This window comes from Eumetopias jubatus, unplaced genomic scaffold (assembly GCF_037043125.1).
Source record: "Eumetopias jubatus isolate StellerSeaLion01/CBP00866 unplaced genomic scaffold, mEumJub1_p1.0 scaffold_15, whole genome shotgun sequence".
NCBI classification, from domain to species: Eukaryota; Metazoa; Chordata; class Mammalia; order Carnivora; family Otariidae; genus Eumetopias; species Eumetopias jubatus.
In genome coordinates this window covers 24,820,046-24,846,602 of record NW_028274821.1, presented here as the reverse complement: position 1 = coordinate 24,846,602, position 26,557 = coordinate 24,820,046, and the positions used below count along the sequence as shown (strand labels likewise).

Below are 26,557 nucleotides of genomic sequence, written 5' to 3'. Positions count from 1 at the left end.
AATTGTTCTCAGCCTGAAACTTGTAGTAAGTGATTTCAGTAGTGTTCCCACAAATGCTTTCCCTTTACCTCCTTGATTTTCTCTTCTTCCCTTGTAGGTGCACAGCACTGGCTTTCACAGTATTGCCTACTTTCTCTATTCTGATTTAATTCCTGGCTGCCAGGTGTTGCTGGAAAATATATACGTATTTTAAGACAATGCTAATGTTCTGTTCTGAAAATCAGTGCAATGTAACTTTTGCCAGATCTTTATTTCTACATAACAGTCCTTTGGTTCATCTCTCTCTCTCCTTTTTTTTTTTTTTAATTAAACTATAATAAACATACAGTGTTACATTAGTTTCAGGTGTACAATATAACGATTCAGCAATTCAGTACAGTTTGACTTTGACAGATTCCTATAGTGGCTGTTCCAAAATCTAAAAGCCCGTTTCCCATCCTTTTATTCTTCTGTGGATATTACCTCTTTGTTTCATTAAGATTGATAAATTCAGTCACTCAACAAATTAAACACCTACTATGTTGTGTTATAGGACACCAAAGAAGTCAGACCATTTTTATTCTAATGCAGATGTATGATGTGTTTATAAATAACACTAACATAATTCCACATGGAAATCTATTTTCAACTTAGTGGCAGGAAATCCTTGCCTGTACAAGAAGTACTTGTGAGCTTCTTCCTTTCTAACATTGAATTAAATTTAATGTTTTCAAGTCTTGCCTTAACTGTCAAATTTTATGTATAGTCCGTGCAACCATGTTAACATTTATGGTTAATATATGTGCTTCCTCTTTTTTCATTGACTATGATTCACCCTTTGTGGTCCGTATCTTCTTTTTTTTAAGCCATCTCAGATGATTTTTGGATAGAAAGAATTATATTCGTGTATTTCAGTAAGTAGGTGTCTTAAACCCTATGTAGAACAAATTTTTGCATATAAAAGTTCAGTTAAATGATTAAGTAATGTTAATGATCTAGTAAGACCAAAGCAATAGTGCAGTATAGAACAAGTGTCTTTGAAATCAGCCAAACCTAATAATACAAAATAGAGCTTATGTAGCTTATCAGCTCTGCTACATTGGGATGAAATTACCTGCCTCTCATGTACTGTTTTTAGGAGTTGCAATTAATTAGCAGTTAAGATTTAAAATTTTTATCAGAGTATGTTGTACATAGTACTCAATATATAATTATTTTTGTATAAGGTAGAAAATGGTGTGTCCCAAAAAGGATATATTGGTAAAGTGCCATGGTAATTCACAGGAATGGAGATCAGAGATGGCTTTCTAAGGAAAAAATGGCTTTTGAATTGGAATATAAAGAACAGTAGAATTTGAATATGCACAGGGGAGGGAGAAGAAACTAGAATGCCATAAGTATGGAGGCAGTGAAGTATAAACAAGCCTAATTAAAACAGAAGGACCTTTGAGGAGTATAGTTTAAGTTTGGTAAGTTAGGTTGGAAAAGATTGTGGAGGATTTAAAGGCCTGGTTTATGCTTTAGTCAGTAGACAGTAAAGAATTTTTGAAGGTTTTTGAGCAGAGGACCAAGTTTTATGTGATGATAATTTCACTGGAGTGCCTAGGAAAAACTGAATGAAGTTGAAGACTAGTGTTAGGAATTAGACAATGCTCAGTATTATTAAGGGTATAGAACAACAGTAGCATACTGCTAGTGGTATAGTGTAAATCGATATAACCATTTTGGAAAACTGTTTGGTATTAACTTTTTATTTATTTTTGTGGTAAAGATGCAAGAGTATTTTTTTCAGCTTTAAAATGCACATTATAAAAAAGAAATAAAATGCATGTCATGATGATTTGATATACATAATCCTTGTGAAATGTTTCCTCCCATCTAGTTAATTAACACATTTACCATCTCACATATTTATCTTTTTTTTTTTTAGAACATTTAAGTTCTAGCCTCTTAAAACATCAATTATGCAATGCAGTATTATCAACTGTAGTCACCATGGTATACATTAGATTCTCCGACCTTATTCATCTTATAGCTGAAAGTGTGGACCATTTTACCAGCCTCTCCCTTGTTCCCCTTTCCCCCGGACCCTAGCAACCAGTATTAACTTTTCAAGTTGGAGATGATAGGCAGACCACATGTTCTATAATTGTACCCTAGATTAAACCCTGGACACATGTTCAAGAAGAATGTTCAAAACTCAGTTGTTCATAATAACAAAATTTATAGGAGAAACAAATGAGCTACAGTTATACATAGCAACATGAATGAATATCAAAAACATAATTTTGATGAAAAAAGCAAGTCACCAAATAATAGTTTGATGCCATTTATATATATTTCAAAAAAATAAATTTAATGTATTATTTAGTGATATATATGCAGTAAAAGACTAACAAAGGAAGAGAATGACAATACAAAATTCATAAAAGGGGATATCCTCAGGTGGGAAAGGAAATAGATATGATTGGGAAGGGGCACATGGGGAAATGCCAAAATTTTGGTAATGTTCAAATTCTTAATCTACCTATTGGGTTATTTTTACCTTATGTGTGTCATTATATATTTCTGTTGCATATGCAAAATTTTTCATAATTAAAAAATTAGGATTTTCTCATAGTGTAGAGTGTAATGGGGAAAAGAAAAAGATCGAGACCATATAGATAAATACTTCTCTCTCTCTTTATCTCCTTCCTCTCTCCATTGTGTTCCTTTCTCAAACAAAGAAAGCTCTTCTTTTTGCCATCGTTAAATCCTCTTTTACTGTACATTAATATACTCAGGAATTTTTAAAGGTGAAAAATAAATCAACCCTAATTAACCCATTCTTTACATGTGGTTTCATTTTTGAATACCACTTTTCTAGGAAGATGCCACATGCATAAGTATTTTAAAAATAATTGTAACAATGTTAAATAGTTTTGTAGCGCCTTTTGTAAACCATGCATTTTATTGTCAAATCAGTACGTGTAATTCACTTGGTCATTCATTGCCCTATTGTTGAATATTTAGGTTGTTTGGAATTGGTCACTTGATATTCATTGAACATCTTCCTATGTTTAATTTTTTTATGAGATATGTTCTTGAAACAAATTCTTTTTTTTTTTTAAGATTTTATTTTTTTAAGTGATCTCTACCCAGCATAGGGCTTGAACCCATAGCCCTGAGATCAGGAGTTACATGCTCCACCGACTGAGCCAGCCAGGCACCCCTTCTTGAAATAAAATATTTTTAAAGATTTGTTTATTTATTTGAGAAGGGGGAGAGAGAGAGAGTACACACAAGTGGGGGGGAGGGGCAGAGAAAGAGGGGAGAGAGAATGTCAAGCAAATTCTTTGCTGAGTGCAAAGCCTGACATGGGGCTCAGTCCCATGACCCAAGATCATGACCTGAGCCAAAATCAAGTGTCAGACACTTAACTGACTGAGCCACCCAGGTGCTCCTTGAAAAAATTCTTAAAAGATAGTAATTGAATCAACGGATGTAAACATCTTAGTGTCAACATTGTCTTCTAGAAGCAGGATATGAGCTTACTAAATTGTCCACAACTTCACCAGCATTGGGTAGATCATCCACTGCTGATCTTATGGACTTCAGAGCTCTGTTTTATTAATTGCCTTTGTATATCTTGCTCTTTTGCTCTGTTGATACCTATTCTAACTATGCCCAAACTCATGGGCATAGTTCAAAGCAAGCATTGGGCTTGTACATCATTCCTGTTTTTGGTTCTGTCATTTTATCCAGATATCCAGACTCCAAACTTCTTTTTTCACTTTTCTGTTTTTCAAGGTCTGGGAGTTTTTCATTGATGAAGTATTTTTCAAATCTATCTTCTCTTCCATTTTCATGAGCACTTTTCTAATTTAGGTCCTCATTATTTCTTACTGGTATTATTTCAGTAATTTTTAACAACTCTTTTTGCCTCCTGCCTTCTAATGCTAGGAGTAATTTCCCTTATACACTGCTACCAAATGACTTTTAAAAAGCATGACTTCAGTCATGCCACACCAAGTCCTTAAACCTCAATGTCCATTGAATCAAGTACAATATCCTTGACCTGATACATAAGGTCCTCAGGCTCTGCTTTTCAAACTGAGAGTTCTACCTCATTTAACCAGTCCAGAAATCAATTTATTAGGTTTATGGATAGGCAGTAGAAAAATACAGTAGATAATAGAAAAAAAAAAGAAAAATGTCCAGTATATGACATCTATTCGTATTTTATAAAATTTGTTTCTATGTGTATATGTACATATACACAACATACACACATAAGTACATATACATACACTGACATGTGTGTATTCTGGGTCATGATCTAAAACATTCCTTAATGTGGATCACTGTCAAATAAGTATAAAAGCGTTGTTCTTTTGTGTAGTTTCAACCTAATTAACTTCAGCCATATTCTTTCCCAGATTTTCTCCTGGCTAGAGTAAAGCACACCTATCAGAGAATGCTTGATCTTCCCTGGCTTTGCTCAAGGTTCATGTCACTTGTCATCTTCTCCCTGAAGCTTTCTCACTGCCCCAGCTGAAACACCAAACACAGAAGATCTGGATGTGATCTTTCCTTCTTTCTTAACTCCACAGCATTTTGTTTTTCTCATGGCACATTTCATGCACGTTTTTATTATCATTCTTAACAGATTACAAATCCTTTGTGGTCATGGACTTTATCTTGTACATCCTTGTATCCTCATTTTAGTGTATAATAATTTCTACTTAGAAGATATGTTTTCAATTTATTAATTGAAATATAGGGCTTTATAAAAATGCACATTAAAACTATGGTTTTCTGTTTTTAAAAAGTGATCTTTGTTGTCTTTTTTATTTTTTTTAATTTTTTTATTGTTATGTTAATCACCATATATTACATAATTTGTTTTGGTGTACTGTTCCATGATTCATTGTTTGTTCATAACACCCAGTGCTCCATGCAGAATGTGCCCTCCTCAATACCCATCACCACGCTAACCCATCCCCCCACCCTCCTCCCCTCCAGAAACCTCAGTTTGTTTTTCAGAGTCCATCATCTCTCCTGGTTCGTCTCCCCCTCTGACTTACTCCCCTTCATTCTTCCTCTCCTGCTATCTTCTTTTTCTTTTTTCTTAACATATGTTGCGTTATTTGTTTCAGAAGTACAGATCTGTGATTCAACAGTCTTACACAATTCACAGCGCTCACCGTAGCACATATCTTCCCCAATGTCCATCACCCAGCCACCCCATCCCTCCCACCCCCGACCACTCCAGCAACCCTCAGTTTGTTCCTGAGATTAAGAATTCCTCATATCAGTGAGGTCATATGATACATGTCTTTCTCTGATTGACTTATTTCACTCAGCATAACACCCTCCAGTTCCATCCACATCGTTGCAAATGGCAAGATCTCATTCCTTTTGATGGCTGCATAATATTCCATTGTGTATATATACCACTTCTTCTTTATCCATTCATCTGTCGATGGACATCTTGGCTCTTTCCGCAGTTTGGCTATTGTGGACATTGCTGCTATAAACATCGGGGTGCACGTACCCCTTCGGGTCCCTACATTTGTATCTTTGGGGTAAGTACCCAGTAGTGCAATTGCTGGATCGAATGGTAGCTCTAATTTCAACTGTTTGAGGAACCTCCATACTGTTTTCCAGAGGGGTTGCCCCAGCTTGCATTCCCACCAACAGTGTAGGAGGGTTCCCCTTTCTCCACATCCCCGCCAACATCTGTCGTTCCCTGACTTGTTAATTTTAGCCATTCTGACTGGTGTGAGGTGGTATCTCATTGAGGTTTTGATTTGGATTTCCCTGATGCCGAGCGATGTTGAGCACTTTTTCATGTGCCTGTTGGCCATTTGGATGTCTTCTTTGGAAAAATGTCTGTTCATGTCTTCTGCCCATTTCTTGATTGGATTATTTGTTCTTTGCGTGTTGAGTTTGATAAGTTCTTTATAGATTTTGGATACTAGCCCTTTATCTGATATGTCATTTGGAAATATTTTCTCCCATTCTGTCGGTTGTCTTTTGGTTTTGTGGACTGTTTCTTTTGTGTGCAAAAGCTTTTTATCTTGATGAAATCCCAATAGTTCATTTTTGCCCTGGCTTCCTCTGCCTTTGGTGATGTTTCTAGGAAGAAGTTGCTGCGGCTGAGGTCGAAGAGGTTGCTACCTGTGTCCTCCTTTAGGATTTTGATGGACTCCTGTCTCCCATTTAGGTCTTTCAACCATTTGGAGTCTATTTTTGTGTGTGGTGTAAGGAAATGGTCCAGTTTCATTCTTCTGCATGTGGCTGTCCGATTTTCCCAACACCATTTGTTGAAGAGACTGTCTTTTTTCCACTGGACATTCTTTCCTGCTTTGTCAAAGATAAGTTGACCATAGAGTTGAGGGTCCATTTCTGGGCTCTCGATTCTGTTCCATTGATCTATGTGTCTGTTTTTGTGCCAGTACCATACTGTCTTGATGATGACAGCTTTGTAATAGAGCTGGAAGTCCGGAATTGTGATGCCGCCAGCTTTGCTTTTCTTTTTCAATATTCCTCTGGCTATTCGGGGTCTCTTCTGGTTCCATACAAATTTTAAGATTATTTGTTCCATTTCTTTGAAAAAAGTGGATGGTATTTTGATGGGGATTGCATTGAATGTGTAGATTGCTCTACGTAGCATTGACATCTTCACAATGTTGGTTCTTCCAATCCATGAGCATGGAATGTTTTTCCATTTCTTTGTGTCTTCTTCAATTTCTTTCATGAGTATTTTATAGTTTTCTGAGTACAGATCCTTTGCCTCTTTGGTTAAATTTATTCCTAGGTATCTTATGGTTTTGGGTGCAATTGTGAATGCGATCGACTCCTTGATTTGTCTCTCTTCTGTCTTGTTGTTGGTGTATAGGAATGCCACTGATTTCTGTGCATTGATTTTATAGCCTGCTACTTGACTGAATTCCTATATGAGTTCTAGGAGTTTTGGGGTGGAGTCCTTTGGGTTTTCCACCTACAGTATTATATCATCTGCAAAGAGTGAGAGTTTGACTTCCTCTTTGCCGATTTGGATGCCTTTGATTTCTTTTTGTTGTCTGATTGCTGTGGCTAGGACTTCTAATACTATGTTGAATAGCAGTGGTGAGAGTGGACATCCCTGCCGCGTTCCTGACCTTAGGGGAAAAGCTCTCAGCTTTTCCCCATTGAGAATGATATTCGCTGTAGGTTTTTCGTAGATGGCTTTTATGATATTGAGGTATGTACCCTCTATCCCTATACTCTGAAGAGTTTTGATCAAGAAAGGATGCTGTACTTTGTCAAATGCTTTTTCTGCATCTATTGAGAGGATCATATGATTCTTGTTCTTTCTTTCGTTAATGTATTGTATCACGTTGATTGATTTGCGGATGTTGAACCAGCCTTGCAGCCCAGGGATAAATCCCACTTGGTCGTGGTGAATAATCCTTTTAATGTACTGTTGGATCCTATTGGCTAGTATTTTGGTGAGAATTTTTGCATCCATGTTCATCAAGAATATTGGTCTGTAATTCTCCTTTTTGATGGGATCTTTGTCTGGTTTTGGGATCAAGGTAATGGTGGCCTCATAAAATGAATTTGGAAGTTTTCCTTCCATTTCTATTTTTTGGAACAGTTTCAGGAGAATAGGTATTAATTCTTCTTTAAATGTCTGATAGAATTCCCCTGGGAAGCCATCTGGCCCTGGGCTTTTGTTTCTTGGGGGATTTTTGATGACTGCTTCAATTTCCTTAGTGGTTATAGGTCTGTTCAGGTTTTATATTTCTTCCTGGTTCAGTTTTGGTAGTTGATACTTCTCTAGGAATGCACCCATTTCTTCCAGGTTATCTAATTTGCTGGCATAGAGTTGCTCAGAATATGTTCTTAGAATTGTTTGTATTTCTTTGGTGTTGGTTGTGATCTCTCCTCTTTCATTCATGATTTTGTTGATTTGGGTCATTTCTCTTTTCTTTTTGATCAGTCTGGCCAGGGGTTTATCAATCTTGTTAATTCTTTCAAAGAACCATCTCCCAGTTTCCTTGATCTGTTCTACTGTTCTTTTGGTTTCTATTTCATTGATTTCTGCTCTGATCTTTATTAGTTCTCTTCTCCTGCTGGGTTTAGGCTTTATTTGCTGTTCTTTCTCCAGCTCCTTTAGGTGTAGGGTTAGATTGTGTATTTGAGACCTTTCTTGTTTCTTGAGAAAGGCTTGTATTGGTATATACTTTCCTCTCAGGACTGCCTTTGCTGTATCCCAAAGATTTTGGACAGTTGTGTTTTCATTTTCATTGGTTTTCATGAATTTTTTTAATTCTTCTTTAATTTCCTGGTTGACCCCTTCATTCTTTAGTAGGATGCTCTTTAGCCTCCATGTATTTGAGTTCTTTCCGACTTTCCTCTTGTGATTGAGTTCTAGTTTCAAAGCATTGTGGTCTGAAAATATGCAGGGAATGATCCCAGTCTTTTGGTACCGGTTGAGACCTGATTTGTGACCTAGGATGTGATCATTTCTGGAGAATGTTCCATGGGCACTAGAGAAGAATGTGTATTTCGTTGCTTTGGGATGGAACGTTCTGAATATGTCTGTGAAGTCCATTTGGTCCAGTGTGTCATTTAAAGTCTTTATTTCCTTGTTGATCTTTTGCTTAGAGGATCTGTCCATTTCAGTCAGGGGGGTGTTAAAGTCCCCCACTATTATTGTATTGTTGTCAATGTGTTTCTTTGCTTTTGTTATTAATTGCCTTATATAATTGGCTGCTCCCATGTTCGGGGCATAGATACTTACAATTGTTAGATCTTCTTGTTGGATAGACCCTTTAAGTAGGATATAGTGTCCTTCCTCATCTCTTATTACAGTCTTTGTTTTAAAATCTAGTTTTTCTGATATAAGAATTGCCACCCCAGCTTTCTTTTGGTGTCCATTAGCATGGTAAATGGTTTTCCACCCCCTCACTTTCAATCTGGGGGTGTCTTTGGGTCTAAAATGAGTCTCTTGCAGACAGCATATGGATGGGTCTTGTTTTTTAATCCAATCTGATAGCCTGTGTCTTTTGATCGGGGTTTTGAGCCCATTTACATTCAGGGTAACTATTGAAAGGTATGAATTTAGTGCCATTGTATTGCCTGTAAGGTGACTGTTACTGTATGTTGTCTGTGTTCCTTTCTGATCTTTGCTGCTTTTAGGCTCTCTCTTTGCTTAGAGGACCCCTTTCAATATTTCTTGGAGGGCTGGTTTCATGTGTGCAAATTCCTTTAGTTTTTGTTTGTTCTAGAAGCTTTTTATCTCTCCTTCTATTTTCAATGACAGCCTAGCTGGATATAGTATTCTTGGCTGCATATTTTTCTCGTTTAGTGCTCTGAAGATATCTTGCCAGTCCTTTCTTGCCTGCCAGGTCTCTGTGGATAGGTCTGTTGCCAGTCTAATGTTTCTACCCTTGTAGGTTACATATCTCTTCTCCCGAGCTGCTTTCAGGATTTTCTCTTTGTCTGTGAGACTTGTAAGTTTTACTATTAGATGTCAGGGTGTTGACCTATTTTTATTGATTTTGAGAGGGGTTCTCTGTGCCTCCTGGATTTTGATGCCTGTTTCCTTCCTCACATTAGGGAAGTTCTCTGCTATTATTTGCTCCAATATACCTTCTGCCTCTCTCTCTCTTTCTTCTTCTTCTGGGATCCCAATTATTCTAATGTTGTTTTGTCTTATTGAATCACTTATCTCTCGAATTCTGCCCTCGTGATCCTGTAGTTGTTTCTCCCTCTTTTTCTCAGCCTCTTTACTTTCCATCATTTGGTCTTCTATATCGCTGATTCTCTCTTCTGCCTCATTTATCCTCGCAGTTAGTGCCCCCATTTTTGATTGCACCTCATCAATAGCCTTTTTGATTTCGACTTGGTTAGATTTTAGTTCTTTTATTTCTCCAGAAAGGGTTTCTCTAATAACTTCCACGCTTTTTTCAAGCCCAGCTAGTATCTTTAAAGTCATGATTCTGAATTCTAGGTCCGACATCGTACTAATGTCCGTATTGAGTAGGTCCCTGGCTGACGGTACTACCTCTTGTTCTTTTTGCTGAGGTGATTTTTTTCTTCTTGTCATTTTGTCCAGAGGAGAATAGATGAATGAGAGAATAAAATGCTAACAGGTTTACAACGTCCCCAGCAAATATACTGTATACAAATCAGAAAAGACCTGAAACCAGGGGAAAAGAAAGGGAAAGAAAGAAAAAAGAAAGAGAGAGAAAAAAAAAGATAAAAACAAAAACAGAACAATACAAAAAAAGCAGAATGTGATCAAATATGATCAGGCTAGTGCATAGATCAGTGGCACACACTAGATTTTGGGCGTATTTTGATCTGTTAGAAAAAAAGTGCCTCCTAAAATTTTAAAGGAAGAAAGACATATATGTACAAAATAAGGGTTGATACAATGAAGGGATAGAAGATGACTGTAAAGATAAAAATTATAAAAGATTTTATAAAAGGACTTGATAAGATAAGTTGTTTGAAGAAAGAAAGAAGATTTAAAAAAAAAAAAGAAAAAAGGGAGAGAATGTGATCAGGCAGGAGACTAGAACAGAACCATACACTAGTGATTTAGGGTATATTTTTATCTTTTAGAAGAAATTGTATCTCAAAATTTTAAAGAGAGAACAACTTATATATATATGCCAAAAATAAGGGTAACTAATATGAAGGGATAAAATATGACTGTAAAAATGAAAAATAAAAAATGTTTTTTCTTTTTAAAAAAGAGATTGATAAGATGTTGGTTGAAAAAGGGAAAAAGAAAAAGAAAAAAAAAACAGTTAAGAAAAATTAACTTTGATGAACTAATGAATCATGGTAAAAAAAAGCCATGAATTCTATATGCAGTATTCCCCTAGCGCTGGAGTTCTCCCGTTCTCCTTGATCGGTAAACTTGGTCTTGGCTTGCTGGCTGTTCGTGCTGATCTTCTGGGGGAGGGGCCTGTTGCTGTGGTTTCCAAATGTCTTTGCCGGAGGCTGAATTGCCCCGCCCTTGTCGGTCCGGGCTAAGCAAGCTGCTCGGGTTTGATCTCAGGAGCTTTTGTTCCCTGCAAGCTCTCCGTACAGCCTTGGAGGAGCAGGGCAAAAATGGTGGCCTCCCAATCTCCACCCGGAGGAGCTGAGAACTCGGGGCCCCGCTCCTCAGTGCGCCCCCAGAGAAAAGCAGTCACTCCCTTGTCCCCGGTCTCCGGCCGCACTCCGTGCTCACCCGGCCTGTGACCGAGCGTTTGTATCTCTGGCACCCGACCCCGTGTGGAGTCTCCAATCCCAGCAGATCCCTGCGGTGCGTTCCCGCGCCGCTCCTCCCCGGGAAGGAAGGGGAGTCTCCCCAGCTCTGCCGCTTGTTGGGTCCCTGCTGCAGGAGCAGTGGCCCGACTGGGCCGCGGATCACAGTTTATGGCCACCCCGAGCTGAGAGCCCGCGCCTTGGCTCCGTCTCTGCAGCCGGCTTCCCCGCTCCGATACCTGGGAGCTCTGGCGCACTCAGGCTCCCCCGGTCTTTCTGTGACCCCAAGGGTCCTGAGACCACACTGTCCCGCGAAGGTTCCACCCCCAGCTTAGCCACTGGAGCGACGTCCCTCAGCGGAGCCAACTTCTAAAAGGTCCGATTTTGTGCTCCGCGGCTCTATCACTTGCCAGAAGCGGCCGGCGGAGGCCCCTCCCCCGCCAACTATCCTCCCGAATATCGCCTCGGATTCACTTCTCCGCACGTCCTGCCTTCCAGTAAGTTGTCGCTTCTCTGTTCAGAGAGTTGTTGCTACTCTCCTCTTCGCTCTCCTGTTGAGTTCGTAGGTGTTCAGAATGGTTTGGTCCCTATTCAGCTGAATTCCTGAGACCAGACGAAATCTAGGTCTCCTACTCCTCCGCCATCTTGCTCCGCCCCCCCAAGAAGCAGTCCCTGTTGTCTTTTTTAAAAGATTTATTTATTTTAGAGAGGGAGTATGTGAGTGGTGGGGAGGGACAGAGGGAGAGGGAAAGAGAAAATCTCCAGCAGACTCCCCACTGCGTGCAGAGCCTGTCCCGGGGCTCGATCCCAGGACCCTGAGATCATGACCTGAGCCGAAACCAAAAGTCGGATGCTTAACCAACTGAGCCACCCAGGCGCCCCTAAAAAGTCATTCTTTTTTTTTTTTTAAAGATTTTATTTATTTGTTAGAGCACAAGCAGGGGGAGTGGCAGGCACAGGGAGAAGCAGGTTCCCCGCTGAGCAGGGAGCCCGATGTGGGACTTGATCCCAGGACCCTGGGATCATGACCTGAACTGAAGGCAGACACTTAACCTACTGAGCCACCCAGGCATCCCAAAAAGTCATCTTTGTTAAAGAAATTTGAAAACTACTGATAATTGGAGAAATGATAATGGCAAAAATTAATATTTGAGGGCTTTACTATATATTTGCCAGATACTATATTAAGTACTTAAAATGGTTATTTCATTTAATTTGCACAGTTAATTATGAAGTTGGTAGATATTATCCCCAGTTTGTAGATGTAGTGGGAAAAATGACCTTAATTTTATTCACCTGGAGAAAACTATTGATAGTTTGTTTTGGTCCTACTTTTCTTTGGATATATACTTTTTTTCCCTTCTTATAATGTAGAAACTGTTAAATGGACCACTTTTTAGTTAAAGATGTGAGAGCATTTTGGGTTATTAAGTAATAATTCTTATACATTAAATAGTTGAGTTTTTTAATAATTAAATTGCTTTCAGTTACCCCACACTGAGAAAAAAATATTTTAAATGTACCAGTTTGATATAACATTTCCTTGTTTAATACTGAGATTGTATACTTTCTCATGTTTATTGGTTATAGGCCTGTCATATGGTTATGACAATTTTTTCCAGTTAAAATAAGATAAAAACAGAGAGGGAGGAAAACCATAAGGGTCTCATTGTCTTTTGATTTTATTTTAGTATTTTTGGAGATTTTTTCATCAAGTTAAATGTATCAGTCTTTTCCTTTTAGTTTCCTCCGTTTGATATTATGTTCAGAAGGGCTTTCCTACTCAAAGATGATAGATATCCTTATTCATCTAGATTTTATTTTAATACTTAAGTGTTTCCATTTTTTCAAAATTAGAATAGTATTTTATTCAATGATTCTATACTCAGTATAAAACAATTTTGATAAAAGGAAATTTTTAAACGATAAGGTGAAATTTCCATAATCTCACAAAAATAAATCTCCTAAGAGTAAATTTTTAGTGTATGTCCTTCCAGAATTTTTTCTTTGCGTATAGTGAGATTGAGACCATGTGAATATATTTTATGGTTCTGTATCATTTTTAGTGATTTCAGAGTTTTCAGTTTTATAAATTTGCCATATATTTAGCCTATATCCTATTGTTGGGCATTTAAATTGATATCTAGTTTTTTGTAATAGATCTGCAGTGAACACTCATAGATATCCTCCCACCTCACTTCTCTATTTAAGGTAAATTCCTAGAAGTGAAATTCTTGGGCCTAATATTATATCTGTTTCTAATCTGGGTCTACTCCCCCTTATTCCTTAAACTAGAATCTTGAAGTGCTCATCATCCTCACCTGCCACATTCAACTGCTAATAAAATACTGTAGATTCTGTTCCCAATATAATTTCTCATATGGTACACTTCTCTCTATCTAAACTGCTTCTAATCTCAGGCATGATCTTCACTGACGTGGGCTTGCAGTAGCAATTAAAGCATTTTTCCACCTCTTTTATCAACTCTAATGCATTTTCCACAGCAGCCAAAGTGATCCCTTAAAAACATAAATGTAACATGAGTAGAAAGCTGATAGTCCTGCTCAAATTCCTTCCCTGCTTCCCAAGGCCCTCCAAGATCAGGCCTCTTGTCTTGTACTATCTACCCCCTCACTAAACTCCAACCATACTGGCCTCTTTTTCCTTCAAATTCTCTAGGCTCGCTCCTTCCTGCCTTGGGGCCTTTAAGCATACTGTCCTTTTTCCTTGGAAATCTCTTATCTCCTCTTTTTGCTTAGCCAGCTCCTTCCCATCACTCAAAGTTCATCTTAAGTGTCACTACCTCAGAGAGAGCTTCCCGGATCCACAAGGGAATAATCCACATTATTCCCTTCATAGCATTATGCTTCTTTTCTTCATAGCTTAAACCTCGCTTTCTAATTGCAGCATTTACGTTTGTATCTGCCTCCTCTCCAGACAAGTCCCATGAGAGCAAGAGTTGTTTCAGCTCTCTTCACCATAGTCCATGCAGCACCTAGTAGTTAGGTGCTCAGAATCTTTAGAATAAGTTCATGTTGCCACATCACTCATTAGATAAATAGAACCAATTTATACTCTTATTTGACTTTGGGATGATTTTTTTACATTTAAATTTGTCGGGGTATGTGGTGCAAGATGGCAGGGATTTATTTAACTTGATTTTTTTTCTCAGTTAGCCACTTATCCTGTAACCTACATTTATTCTGTAATTCAGCCTTTTCTCACTTCTTTAAAATACCATAATTATATTACTGTAAATTCTTATATCTTAAATATCTTTCTGGACTTTCTTTTCTGGTACATTGTTCTGTCAACCCAGGTGCCCTGACCACACTATTGTAGTTATTTTTGCTGTGTGGTGTAGTTATTTGGTAGGCAAATTCTTCTTCATTGCGTTAACTTTTTATTTCTATCCTGTGTTCTCCCAGATGAAGTTTTGACTGGAATTTCAATTGAAATTTTTTTTATTAAATAGCTTTTTAAAATAATTTTTTATTGTTATGTTAATCACCATACATTACATCATTAGTTTTTGATGTAGTGTTCCATGATTCATTGTTTGTGCATAACACCCAGTGCTCCACGCAGAACGTGCCCTCCTTAATACCCATCACCAGGCTAACCCATCCCCCCACCCCCCTCCCCTCTAGAACCCTCAGTTTGTTTTTCAGGGTCCATCAGTCTCTAATGGTTCGTCTTCAATTGAAATTTTATTGAATTTACAAAGTAATATTTAGTTTTCCCATCTACAAACATACTTTGTTCCATGTCCTTTTCAATATTTTACAGTTTTCTTTATAGATCCTAAACATTTCTGAATTTTAGTCTTAGGGATTTTTTTATAGCTACTGGGGGAAATGGTTTTTCTAGTTATATTTTCTTTTTTTTTTAAAGATTTTATTTATTTGAGAGAGAGAGAGCACAAGAGGGAAGAGGGTCAGAGGGAGAAGCAGACCCCCCGCTGAGCAGGGAGCCCTGATGTGGTACTCGATCCCCGGACTCCAGGATCATGACCTGAGCCGAAGGCAGTTGCTTAACCAACTGAGCCACCCAGGCGCCCTCTAGTTATATTTTCCACCTGCTAATTGCTGATGTAGAGAAAAGTTCTTAATTTGGGGGTTTTGTTCTTTGTTATTTATTTATTTATTTTGTATAGTTATAAAATAATTATAAATTATAAAATAATTATAAAAATTTATTACTATTTATTATTTCTCATAAGTTTTAAATTCTTTTGGGTTTTAAAGATAGACTAATAACAACTTGTAACAGAGCACTTTTAATATGTTTATTCCAGTATAGAAATATTTCAAAGCTCTGATATTATTCTGTTATGTTTGTAGCTTGAGATTAATCATAAATATCTTATTTGCTTTCACTGTAATAATTACAATTCTATATTTGAGTAGAAGTAGGAATGTAGTCAGCAGTTTAAGGTTGCTTTAGAAAATGAATTGAAATCAGGAAAATAGGGATTTTTTTTTTCCTGTTAAACTTTTCACAAAGGAATATTGCAAACCAGAATTGGTAAGACTATCTCAGTTTCTTCTTTTCTTTTTTTTTTATTTTAAGATTTTATTTTTAAGCAATTGAAGTGAGGCTCAAGTTCAAAACCCTGAGATCCAGAGTCACATGCTCTACTTACTGAGTCAGGCACCCCAGAACTATCTTAGTTCTAAAATAGTGTTTTTCTCCCACAGGAAGTAGTTCTGAAAGATGGAAGAATTGAAAGACTAAAGTTGGAACTTGAAAGGAAAGATGCTGAAATCCAGAAGCTGAAAAATGTGATCACTCAATGGGAGGTTTGTAATTATTTACTGCTGTAAACTAATTCTATAAAATTGCACTTTTCTGTTTTTCTTTTATGTTAATATATATGATTAATTAGAAATAATATTTCTGTTTAGGTTTTTAAACTCTCATTTAATGATATAAAATCTGAATGACAATATGATTTTTAATCATGTGAAAATATATGTAACATTAAATTTGCCATTTTAACCATTTTTAAGTATATAATTTATTGGCATTAATTATCTTCAGTGTTGTGTAGTTATCAACACTATCTATTTCCAGAACATTTTCATCATCCCAAATTCTGTACCCATAAATAACTTCCCATTTCCCTTTTCTTTGCAGCCCCCGTAACCTCTAATCCCAATGAATTTGCTTAATCTAGATACTTCATATAAGTGGAATCATATTTGTCTTTGTGTGTCTAGCTTAATTCACTTAGAGTAATGTTTTCAAGTTTCATCCATATTTTTGCATGTATCAGAATTTCATTCTTCTTATGGCTGAATAATAGTCCATTGTGTGTGTGTGTATGTATGTGTGTGTATATATATATATATATATATATATATATACACACACATATATTTACACTACATTTTGTTTATTCTATTTATGGATACTTGCATTGTTTCCACCATTTCACTGTTGTGAACAGTGCTGCCATGAACATAAGTGTACAAGTATCTGAGTCCCTGCTTTCAGTTCTTTTGGGTATATACCTAAAAGTGGAATTGCTGGATCATTTAAATTCTGGAGAAACTGCCAGATTGTTTTCCATAGCACCTGCACCATTTTACATTCCCATGATCTGTGTACAAAGGATCCAGTTTCTCCACATCCTCGCCAACACTTGTTATTTATACAATTTTTTTTAAACCAAGAGCTACATGTTACCCTTTTACTTGCTTCTTTAGGCTTTTCAGAAAATCTCTTATTCGTCTCAAGTGTCATTCTTTTTTTGACTAATATTTATTCACTCAACAGTTATTTATTGAGTGCCTATAATGTGCCAGGTACTTTTCTGGGCCCTACATAATGTAATAGTGAGAAAAATGATAAATCAAGTTCCAGCCCTGATGGTTCTTATATTTTCCTTTCTCCTTTACACATGCCTTTAGGAATCATCCCAGCTAAAACTTTTTTTTGGACTGCATCCACCCATCTCCCTTAGCTTTTTCTTTGTGATTTATATTTTCCTTTTCTTTTGTTGAGCACAACAAAGATAAAGAAGTTGTGGCGTGTGTGTGTGATGGAATATTATTCAGCTATAAAAAGAATGAAATCTTGCCATTTGCAACAACATGGATGGATCTAGAGAATATAATGCTAAGTGAGATAAGCCAGTTAGAGAAAGACAAACACCATATGATCTCACTCATATGTGGAATTTAAGAAACAAAACAAAAGGGAGAAGAAAGAGAGACAAACCAAGAAACAGACTCTTAACTATAGAGAACAAACTGGTGGTTACCAGAGGGGAAGTGGGTGGAGGGATGGGGAAAATAGGTGATGGGGATTAAAGAGTACACTTGTGATGAAAAAAATAGAATTAAATAAATAAACCCAAAGCTTCATAAATTATGTGCAGAAAAAAAGAACTGCAATTACAACCACTGGATTGGTGCTAAGTATATATATACTTCAATTCTTACTGAAAAACTCGACCTAAATATATTATAAGATGTATATAAATATATTTATAAGATGTATATAAAATATATATGTGTGTGTGTGTGTGTGTGTGTGTGTGTGTGTGTGTATACACACACACACACACACATGCATGAGGCCTGGAGTGAAGACAGTGTAGTAAAACAATGAAGAGGTATGGAGTGTGAGAGGAAGAGCACATTTTGAATAGGTTTGGGCAGAGAGGACTAATAGTCCATTTTGTATATGCTAAGTTTGAAATGGCTATGGATGTAGGCATAGATGTTCAGGATGCAGCTGAACTCACAATATATGTATCATTTAACTTAGTTAACTTAAGTTCTCTCTTTTTCATGAAATTAAAAATACTAATAAGGGTCCTGTATATTTCATTTATGCTCTTATAAATTGCATGGCATTAGTATGTTACACATTTTGTTTTTATAGATAAATTTGCTATTCAGGGTTGTATATACAAAACTATATATGCCATTTTTATGGGCAACATAAAGATTTTTCATTGATAATTTTGCTCATTTGCGATTTTTGCTTTATGAGCTGACTTTAGACCCGAAGGCTGCTGCAAGAGGTGTCTCTGTACCTTGGACAAAAGACTTGAGCTGGAGATAGAGTTTGGCAAGATATTAACATTGATTGAGGCCCTGGGAGAGAATTTTTTAGATACAGTTTCATATTCATAGTGGATATATATTCATAGTGAATATACTTGTAGTTAACTATGTATGTTTTTCCCCTTCATATTTTTATGTGTCCATCTGACTTACCTCCCTCATTTATTCCTAAGCTTCTCAAAAGTTCTTCCTTTATATTTACTGTGGTGTTTACTTTTCTCTTCAGTGTATTGTCTGCAATATCACTGAATATCATTACTGGTTTATTAGCAATTTACTGGATAGAGTGTTTAGTAAAAGCCATCTCTATTTGCCTTGATTTAAAATACATTAAAAATGTTTTACAAGAAAGATTTTTGAATCAGTAGCTTCTGTACTTATGTGCCTACGTGTTAAGAGAAGAAATGACAGGTTTCTTATACTGATCTGCTTTCTTTCTCTGATCTTTTGTTTTTCCACAATGTATTAAATTTATTGTTTTCTACAATGTATTAATATATTAAATATTTATAAATAATTAAGTCTGCTTAAGATATGTTAAATAAGGTATTGTAGGGAGAAAATTCCTTGGAATAAAGATGTTAATGTGGGAACATATTTCCTCTTGTTCATAAGTGTATAATTGTGTCATCTATGTATTATGAGAAGCTAAATCATTTGGAAAAAGAAATTGAAAAAGAATTGAAAGATATTCCAGTGAATTACTAATTCATATCGGCTAAAAGTTACTTTAACAACATATAGTTAATGAAATAATGAGAGATTAATAAAGCCTTAAATGAGCAGACATAGTACTGTGCTGTATAGTCCTGTAACTACTGTGTGTATGTACCTAGGCACTCTCAGTAGTTAGTAGCCACATATTGGACCATGGCAGATGTAGAACACATGCAGAAAGTTTTGGTATAGAACTCTGGACAGTTTTGGTCTAGAGCTGTGAATCATCTTTCTCTGTTTTCATCTAATTATTTTGAATTGTATAGGGTTTTAAGGAAAAAAAAGAGAAAGAACTTCAAGAAAATTTGGTATTATCCTGAATTTTCTCCGGTTTTATCTCTTTCTTCTTTATTTTCCACCACCTATAATATTAATTTCTAGTATTGTACCACGGAATTAATGTAGGAGGAGATAGTACTGAATACATTTTCCTCCATCCTACTTCTTTCAAAAGTAATTTCTGTCTTTCAGCAAGCCTAGAATTCATAGCTCCATAAGTTCAGAGTAAATCATTAATTACACCATTTACTTTAAATTAAATATTTTTTCTTTGACTATAGGCAAAGTATAAAGAAGTAAAGGCAAGAAATGCACAGTTATTGAAAATGCTTCAGGAAGGTGAAAGTAAGTGATTTCTGTGTTTTTAGAATTAAAAGTAACCTTTAAAAGTATTTGAAGATAATTTTTCAAGATATATGATTAACTCAATAAAATAAAAAATTTTCCCAGAGTGATTCAGATTGAATTGTTGCTGATAATTTTATTATTACAAGTCACTCTTACAGCACCTTAGTATAACACAAGTTTCCAACTATTCAGGTAAGAGAAAGCTTGAAATTTCAATTCTTATAAAGTATTGGACTACATTCGGCAGGAAACCAAGAATAGATCTTGCTTAAGATTCTCTTTTTAATTATTAGAGGAGAATGCCTATCATCATTTTAGGTTTTCCTTCTCCCTTTCCCCCTAGTCTTTTTTTTTTAATCCATTTATTGATTTTAGAGTGAGAATGAGAGAGAGAGAATGTGTGTGCACACATGAGCAGGGGAAAGAGCAGAGGGAGAGGGACAAGCAGATTCCATGCTGAGCACAGAGCCCAACATGGGGCTCGATCTCACAACCCTGAGATCATGACCTGAGCCAAAACCAAGAGTTGGACACTTAACTGACTGAGCCACCCAGGTACCCCTCCCCAACTCTTTATACTTTTGCGGCCCCTCTAAATTTTGGCAGTATTTCACCAGCAGGAAGCCAAGGAAATCAATCAAAAATGATTAGAGATAATCACATTAGTAAAGTAGATGTTAAATGAAGCCCCTCCACAACATCAGTAGCATTCCTGATTATGTATACCTAGTGATACTTACCTTGAAAGTTCTATGAAAATTTTTCATTCATAACAGAAATGGAAGTGTGTTGATTTTTTTAATATGAAGCTCATGCAAAGGAAATTATAAATCATAAAAGTCACATAGAAAGACCTGAATAAGAGAAAATCTTCTGAATAGACAAAATTAAATTTAATAAATAGTTTTCCCTGTTAATAAGTGTCAGTGATATCCCAAGTCTCTTGTGAGTACTGTATAGTGTTCAAGAAATTGTGAAACTCACCTTGAATCAGAATAAACAAGATACCAAAAATTGAAGATACTGGGAGTGGAATTGTCCAATCAAAATTGTAAACTATATTAAAAAACAGTTATCAAAACATATGAGTAAAAACCAGGAATCATGTTCAGTTGAACAGAATATATGCTGTTGAAATAAATTCAAACTTATTGTTTGATAACTTTACTATTTTTTATAATCTAATTTATACAGCTTAACAATGATGAAATAGAAGTTAAAGAATAATGGGGAAAGGCATTATTTGAAGAAGTTAAAGAATAATGGAGAAAGAACATTCTGGGATTAATTTAGATCTGTGCATGTAATAGAGTCCCATGTGGATCATGTGGATCATTTAATAGATCTGTGGCTGTTACAGAGTTCCATGTGGATCATTTAATGAACAAAATTATGAAAAAAAATAATTGTTTACAAGCTGTATTTCTAATTGAAGAAATTAGGGATATCATTGGACATTGGATGCATGATTTTTAAATATGTAAAAACAGTAATATTCCTATTTAGGGAAACATTTGTGAAAAGTGAGAAAGTTAACTGATAAAAGCTTTCTCTCAAAAATATATTTAAGATGGCTACGAGTAAATAACATCAGTGTTCATACTGTATACTATAAAAAAAAATCCAAGTGGGGATGCCAACCTGGCTCAGTTGGTAAAGTGTGCGACTCTTGATCTCAGGGTGATGAGTTCAAGCCCAATATTGGGTGTAGAGATTACTTTAAAAAAAAATAACAAGTAGCTTGGTGATGGGCATTAAGGAGGGCATGTAATGTGATGAGCACTGGGGGTTATATGCAACAAATTAATCATTGAACACTACATCAAAAACTAGTGATGTACTACATGTTGGCTAATTGAATTTAAGTTTAAAAAAAAAAAATCCAAGTAGGAGAATTTTATATAGAACCATTATATAAAAAATACAGTACGTTAGAGCACACAGATGCTAGCATTTATAATGTGAGTGTGAATACAGTCATCTCCAATATAATGCAACACATATTCTTAAAAATTACCAATCTCTGTGAAAGCACACAATTAAAACCACAAGGTTTATTGGGAAATGGGGTTAGGAAGGTGCAACACTCAAAAAAAAAAACTTCTTCAGAGACACATTTAAAAAAAGTTGGGCATCTAATAAAAACAGTAACACAGTTTTACACATGTTAAAGTGGTTAAGCACAAATACTGTAATAAGTATGGCACTTTACCTGAAAGACTGCCTTAAGTTTGCTTGAGGAAATAGGCCTCAGAGGGTCTGCAGATTGTGTGTTACTATGAAGCAGTGGAAGGATGGAAAGTTGGTGTGGTTCTTAACAGTGGACAGAAATAGCTGGTTGATATTTGAGGTGTGTGCATGGGTGCTGTTTTCTGTATTTGTGAAATTATTCTCAAGCAAATGCAAAATTCATGTTATGTTCAGGTTGTTTCATAATACAGCAATCTCAGTGAAACAAATTCGTGTTTTCAAAACAAGCATGTTATTGGAAAACTGACTATAATTGAAATGTTACATAATTCTTAAAAATCACAAGTTCTAAGTGAGTATGCCTAATTCTGGGGAGTGGGAATGTAAAAGTTACCAAGTGGAATCTTGAGAGACTGTGATTTGATTCTTGATGCAGTGTCTCACTTTACTACATTAAACTATGATAGATAAATTTGAATTATAGTGTTATATTGGTAGAGCTGTGGTGATAACAGTAGTCATATATTTGATCTTTTCCTCCTTCACTAAATTTATTACAGTTTTGTCTCTTCAGCCTCTCCTAGTTTGTTTTCAAAGTCGAGGAGTTAGTTTTTCATGCATCATAACCATTACCATGGGTTAAAGAAGTTGTTAGCCATGTGAAGATTTTTAAAGCTTAGGAAACCTAGGGGCCAAAATGTAGATAAATCTCTTGCTTCCCCAAAGAGGGAAAACCTCCAGACAAAGGAATAGTTCTAAAAGACCACAGGTGTATGTCATCAGTTATGATCATATGAGCTACATTTACCTGACAGTGCTTTATTGGTATGAACAGTCAGATAAAAATCATTTTTGTGGGCCTTACGGTACTGCTCACCCTGACAATTTAACAAAACAAAACAAAAACACCCTACCTTGTTTTTAAAATCTTGCTTTAAGATTAGTCAAGATATGTTTTATCCCTATGAGAAATTGTTTCTGTCCTTGTCCTCTTTAGAATAGCTGGAAACATTTTATCTTTCAAGATATCTATACAATTAATATTTTAACACCACAGAAAATGTAAAATTTCCAAGAAAAACTGCTGTAGTAATAATGATCAGAATTTACCAGTGAAAAAATAAGAGCTATATAGAATTAAGAAATACATTCATTCAGTATAAGGACAGTTAATCTTTGCCCAACTGCACTGCTGTCTTGGTTCACTAAAGTGTATTGTTCAAGTATTTGAGTGATTAAAAAGATTATACTGCTGTTTTTCCTTTCTTGTCAGTGAAAGATAAAGCAGAAATACTTCTGCAAGTTGATGAATCACAAAGTATCAAGAATGAGCTAACTATACAGGTAAGAAAAACTGAAATATACAGGACTGATTTTCTTAAGCTATTTTTCTTTAGTCCTAAATTATGAAACTTGGTTAAACAAAAATACATCCCATCACACTGTGATAAAATGAAACAAATTATACTTCATTATTATCATGTAATAGCAAATGAAGGAAGATTCTGTTTACTGTGCTGAGGGGAGGGAGTTATGTCCTGAAGACTAAGGGAAGATAAGGTTGTATTTTACTTGATGCAGACTCATATAGAGATAAAAAGGGCAGATAGAACTTATCCTATTCATGGATTTGACTTTTTCCCCTTCCCATCCTTACTGTGCATTTTCTCTTAGAATAGTGAGCTTCTCCTCTCTGTCTTTAATATATAACTGAGTAAAATGCTTAACTGAAATTGTGTGTGTGCTTGGTGGTTCTCCTCTGATGTCTGTTCATCTAGAAATAAATTCATCATTGTGACTAAGTGTTACGAATTAAGAGTATTTGCCTAAAGAGACAGTCTTTTTTAAATTGAATGTTTGGTTTTAGGTGACTTCACTTCATGCCGCATTAGAACAAGAAAGATCTAAAGTGAAAGTATTACAAGCAGAACTAGCCAAATACCAGGTATGCTTTTATAATTTTGAAAGTGTTCTCATCACAAATAATACATTTAGAATAGATACTATGTGAGAATAAAGTACTATTTTATTCAGTCCAAAATCTGTTTGCCAAACATATTAATAATTTTGTTGTTATTGGTCATATAATTTACACTTTAGAAAATGTTAGGGTTATCCTGAATATTGGTACATACAGCAATAACTAAGTAAAATCCTTGGTACATGATGTGGCATATGTGTCAGTGAATCATTTTGAGGGACAGTACATAATGACATTTGTCCTATTATATAAATTTGATCACTTGGGTACAGCAGTTTCTCCTAGATATCTCCATTGTAAAGATATCTTTTACCCTTTATAATTAATAAATATGTGAAGTGATACTTTGAGATTGTGTGAATATCCTTTTCTTTTTACCCAGTGTTTTTAGCTTCCATTGTGATATTTTTATCAGTTATTATTTTGGTGGTTGCAAAAATAGTGACTTTTTCTAATTCTATTATTTCTTCTGCATTTACAAGCTGGCATTCAGCATTTTTTTCTGGACGAAGCAGTAAAAAAAAAAAAATCAGTTCTTTGTTTCAGTATATGTGTATATGTATATATGTGTATACACACACACATATATTTGTATGTATGTATGTGTGTCTAAGTCATGATATAAAAATGTGTTAGTTAATGTGGGGGGGGTCATAGTCAAAACGGTTTGAAAGCCACCACTGTTGGCCTGGAGAACATAGAAATTTTAACAGCCCCAGGTTTGACCTCGCTTCAGTCTAGGAAGGAGAATTCCCTTTGCCTGGGAGACTTCAAAAAGGATCCTTGAATTTTGTGTGGGGTTTTTTGTTTTGTTTTGTTTTTGTTTTTAATCTTGTTGAAAAACAAGGTAAGAGTTTTAAGCTGTGTAACACTGGTGCTTACGCATAGTGGGTATCTACTTTGTAGGAAAGTTTTTAGTAAATGTATTTGTATTTTCCTGCTACAGGAAATAAATTTTGTTTTTAATACATGGTATTACACATCTCAGGTCCCATATACCCTCTTCTACTTTTTTTTTCTCTGAATGAATCTGTGCAAAACTTTGATTTGGTCAGGAATGAATAATGGCATTCTTATACTTGATTTTTCTTTTTTATAAAAAAGTTTGATGTAGAAATGTTTGTGACCACCAAGAGGGAAGTTATGAGCAGAACAAGGATGAAAGCAACAAAGAGTAGCTGCCAACACTAGTAAATGGGTCTGGATTCCATGTGCCCCGGATAGAACCACCAGTTTAAGAAATGCACTTCCACAGACAAGTACTAGTTCCCAAACTTGGCTGACCACGAAAGTGACCAAGAATCACTTGGGAACTTTATGAATTACAGGTTTTTCTGCCCACTTCTGGTAATTATAAATAAATAGATCCGGGACAAAGTCTAGACATCAGAATTTGAAAAATATTACCATTTTAGGTGATTCTATGATCAACTAAGTTTGGGTATCATTGCCATAATTTATAAAAATGGAGGAGAAAACTATAAAATTATTGTAAGGAAAATACATCAAACCATTAATTATGGTTAAAATGGGGGATTGAATAGTTAAGGATGATTTTAATTTTCTTTTTTGTACCTTGGTACTTTCTGTATTTCTGCAATGAGTATTTGCTTTTTAAATTAGAGTCAGGAAGAAAATGTTATATTAAAAGTTATGTAAAATACTTCTTTTAAGCTCCTCCCTCTTTCCTTGGCTCAAATCAAATTCCATAGGTTGAGTTTTATTTGGAGCAAATTAAATACAGATTCATATATGTCACTGAGCAATATGAAAAGTATAACCTGCTTTTCAACCCACTGATGAACAAAATCAGATTTCTAATGCTGTCTAATATGAACAAGACTAACTTGGATTAGAAATTGAATTATCCTAAAAGGTAATGAACTGAATTAGCAAATTTGCTGATTATATGAAGCAAATTGTTTATTTTAGTATTGATCAAAAATTACATATTTTTAAAAACCTGGGACAGTCCAGGCTCTAACAAATAAAATATTGGTGATCTTACTAAGTCTAAACTAATTCAAGTAGAAGTAACTGCTTCATATAACCTGCTTTAACCATTTGTAAAAAAATAACCTTGTAAAAATAATTTAGTGGTATGCACATTCAAATTTACAACAAACTCAAAAAAATTGTTTGTTTCTCATATTCAAAATGCCTTTGGTCTCGTTTATTCTTAAAATGAAATTGCCCCCAAAATGATACTTCCTAAATAATTTGCCCTATTTTTCTTTACAGGGTGGCAGAAAAGGGAAAAGAAACTCTGAATCCGACCAGTGTAGGTGATTCCATTAGCCTTTGAGGTCAACACAAAAATTAAAACTTTCAGGGTTTTGCAAAAATGTATATATTTAATGCTGTGCAACTGCTAAACTATGCAGTTTTGTTGAAGAAACTTTAAAATGATTAGCTCACTAACAGTCTATAATTTTATGTCCTTTTGGCTTAAAGTGAAAAGAAGAAAAATAGAATTCCAGCAGAACTCAATGATTATTGTTTACTATCCATACTTCTTATCACTTTAGTTTTTCATCAGTCAATAAAATTAATTTACTCTTCCAGTAATATGTTTGATTTTTTAAATTTTCAGAAACAATGTGAAAGTAATATTAGTAAATTGGATTGTTTAAGTTCAGTGAATATTTACTCAGCACTTTCTGCATGCTAAACCCTACAGGATCTGCAAAATAAGTGAAAAAAGGTGGATACCCTCAAGTAGCTTATGCTTAGGGGACATAGAAGTGGG

The 26,557-nt window shown here is 35.4% G+C and overlaps 1 protein-coding gene across 2 annotated transcripts in view; it reads left to right on the top strand.

Moving 5' to 3' along the window:
• The window catches only part of GKAP1 (G kinase anchoring protein 1), an 87,988-nt gene extending 61,693 nt beyond the window's left edge, over positions 1-26,295 (top strand). For both annotated transcript variants that reach the window (XM_028122283.2, XM_028122282.2), the window contains 5 exons: positions 15,915-16,016; positions 19,571-19,634; positions 23,101-23,171; positions 23,695-23,772; positions 26,050-26,295. In XM_028122283.2, coding sequence (XP_027978084.1) covers positions 15,915-16,016; positions 19,571-19,634; positions 23,101-23,171; positions 23,695-23,772; positions 26,050-26,097 — 363 coding nt within the window. In that variant the 3' untranslated portion in view covers positions 26,098-26,295. The remainder of the gene's footprint in view (positions 1-15,914; positions 16,017-19,570; positions 19,635-23,100; positions 23,172-23,694; positions 23,773-26,049) is intronic.
• The last annotated feature ends 262 nt before the right edge of the window (positions 26,296-26,557 follow it).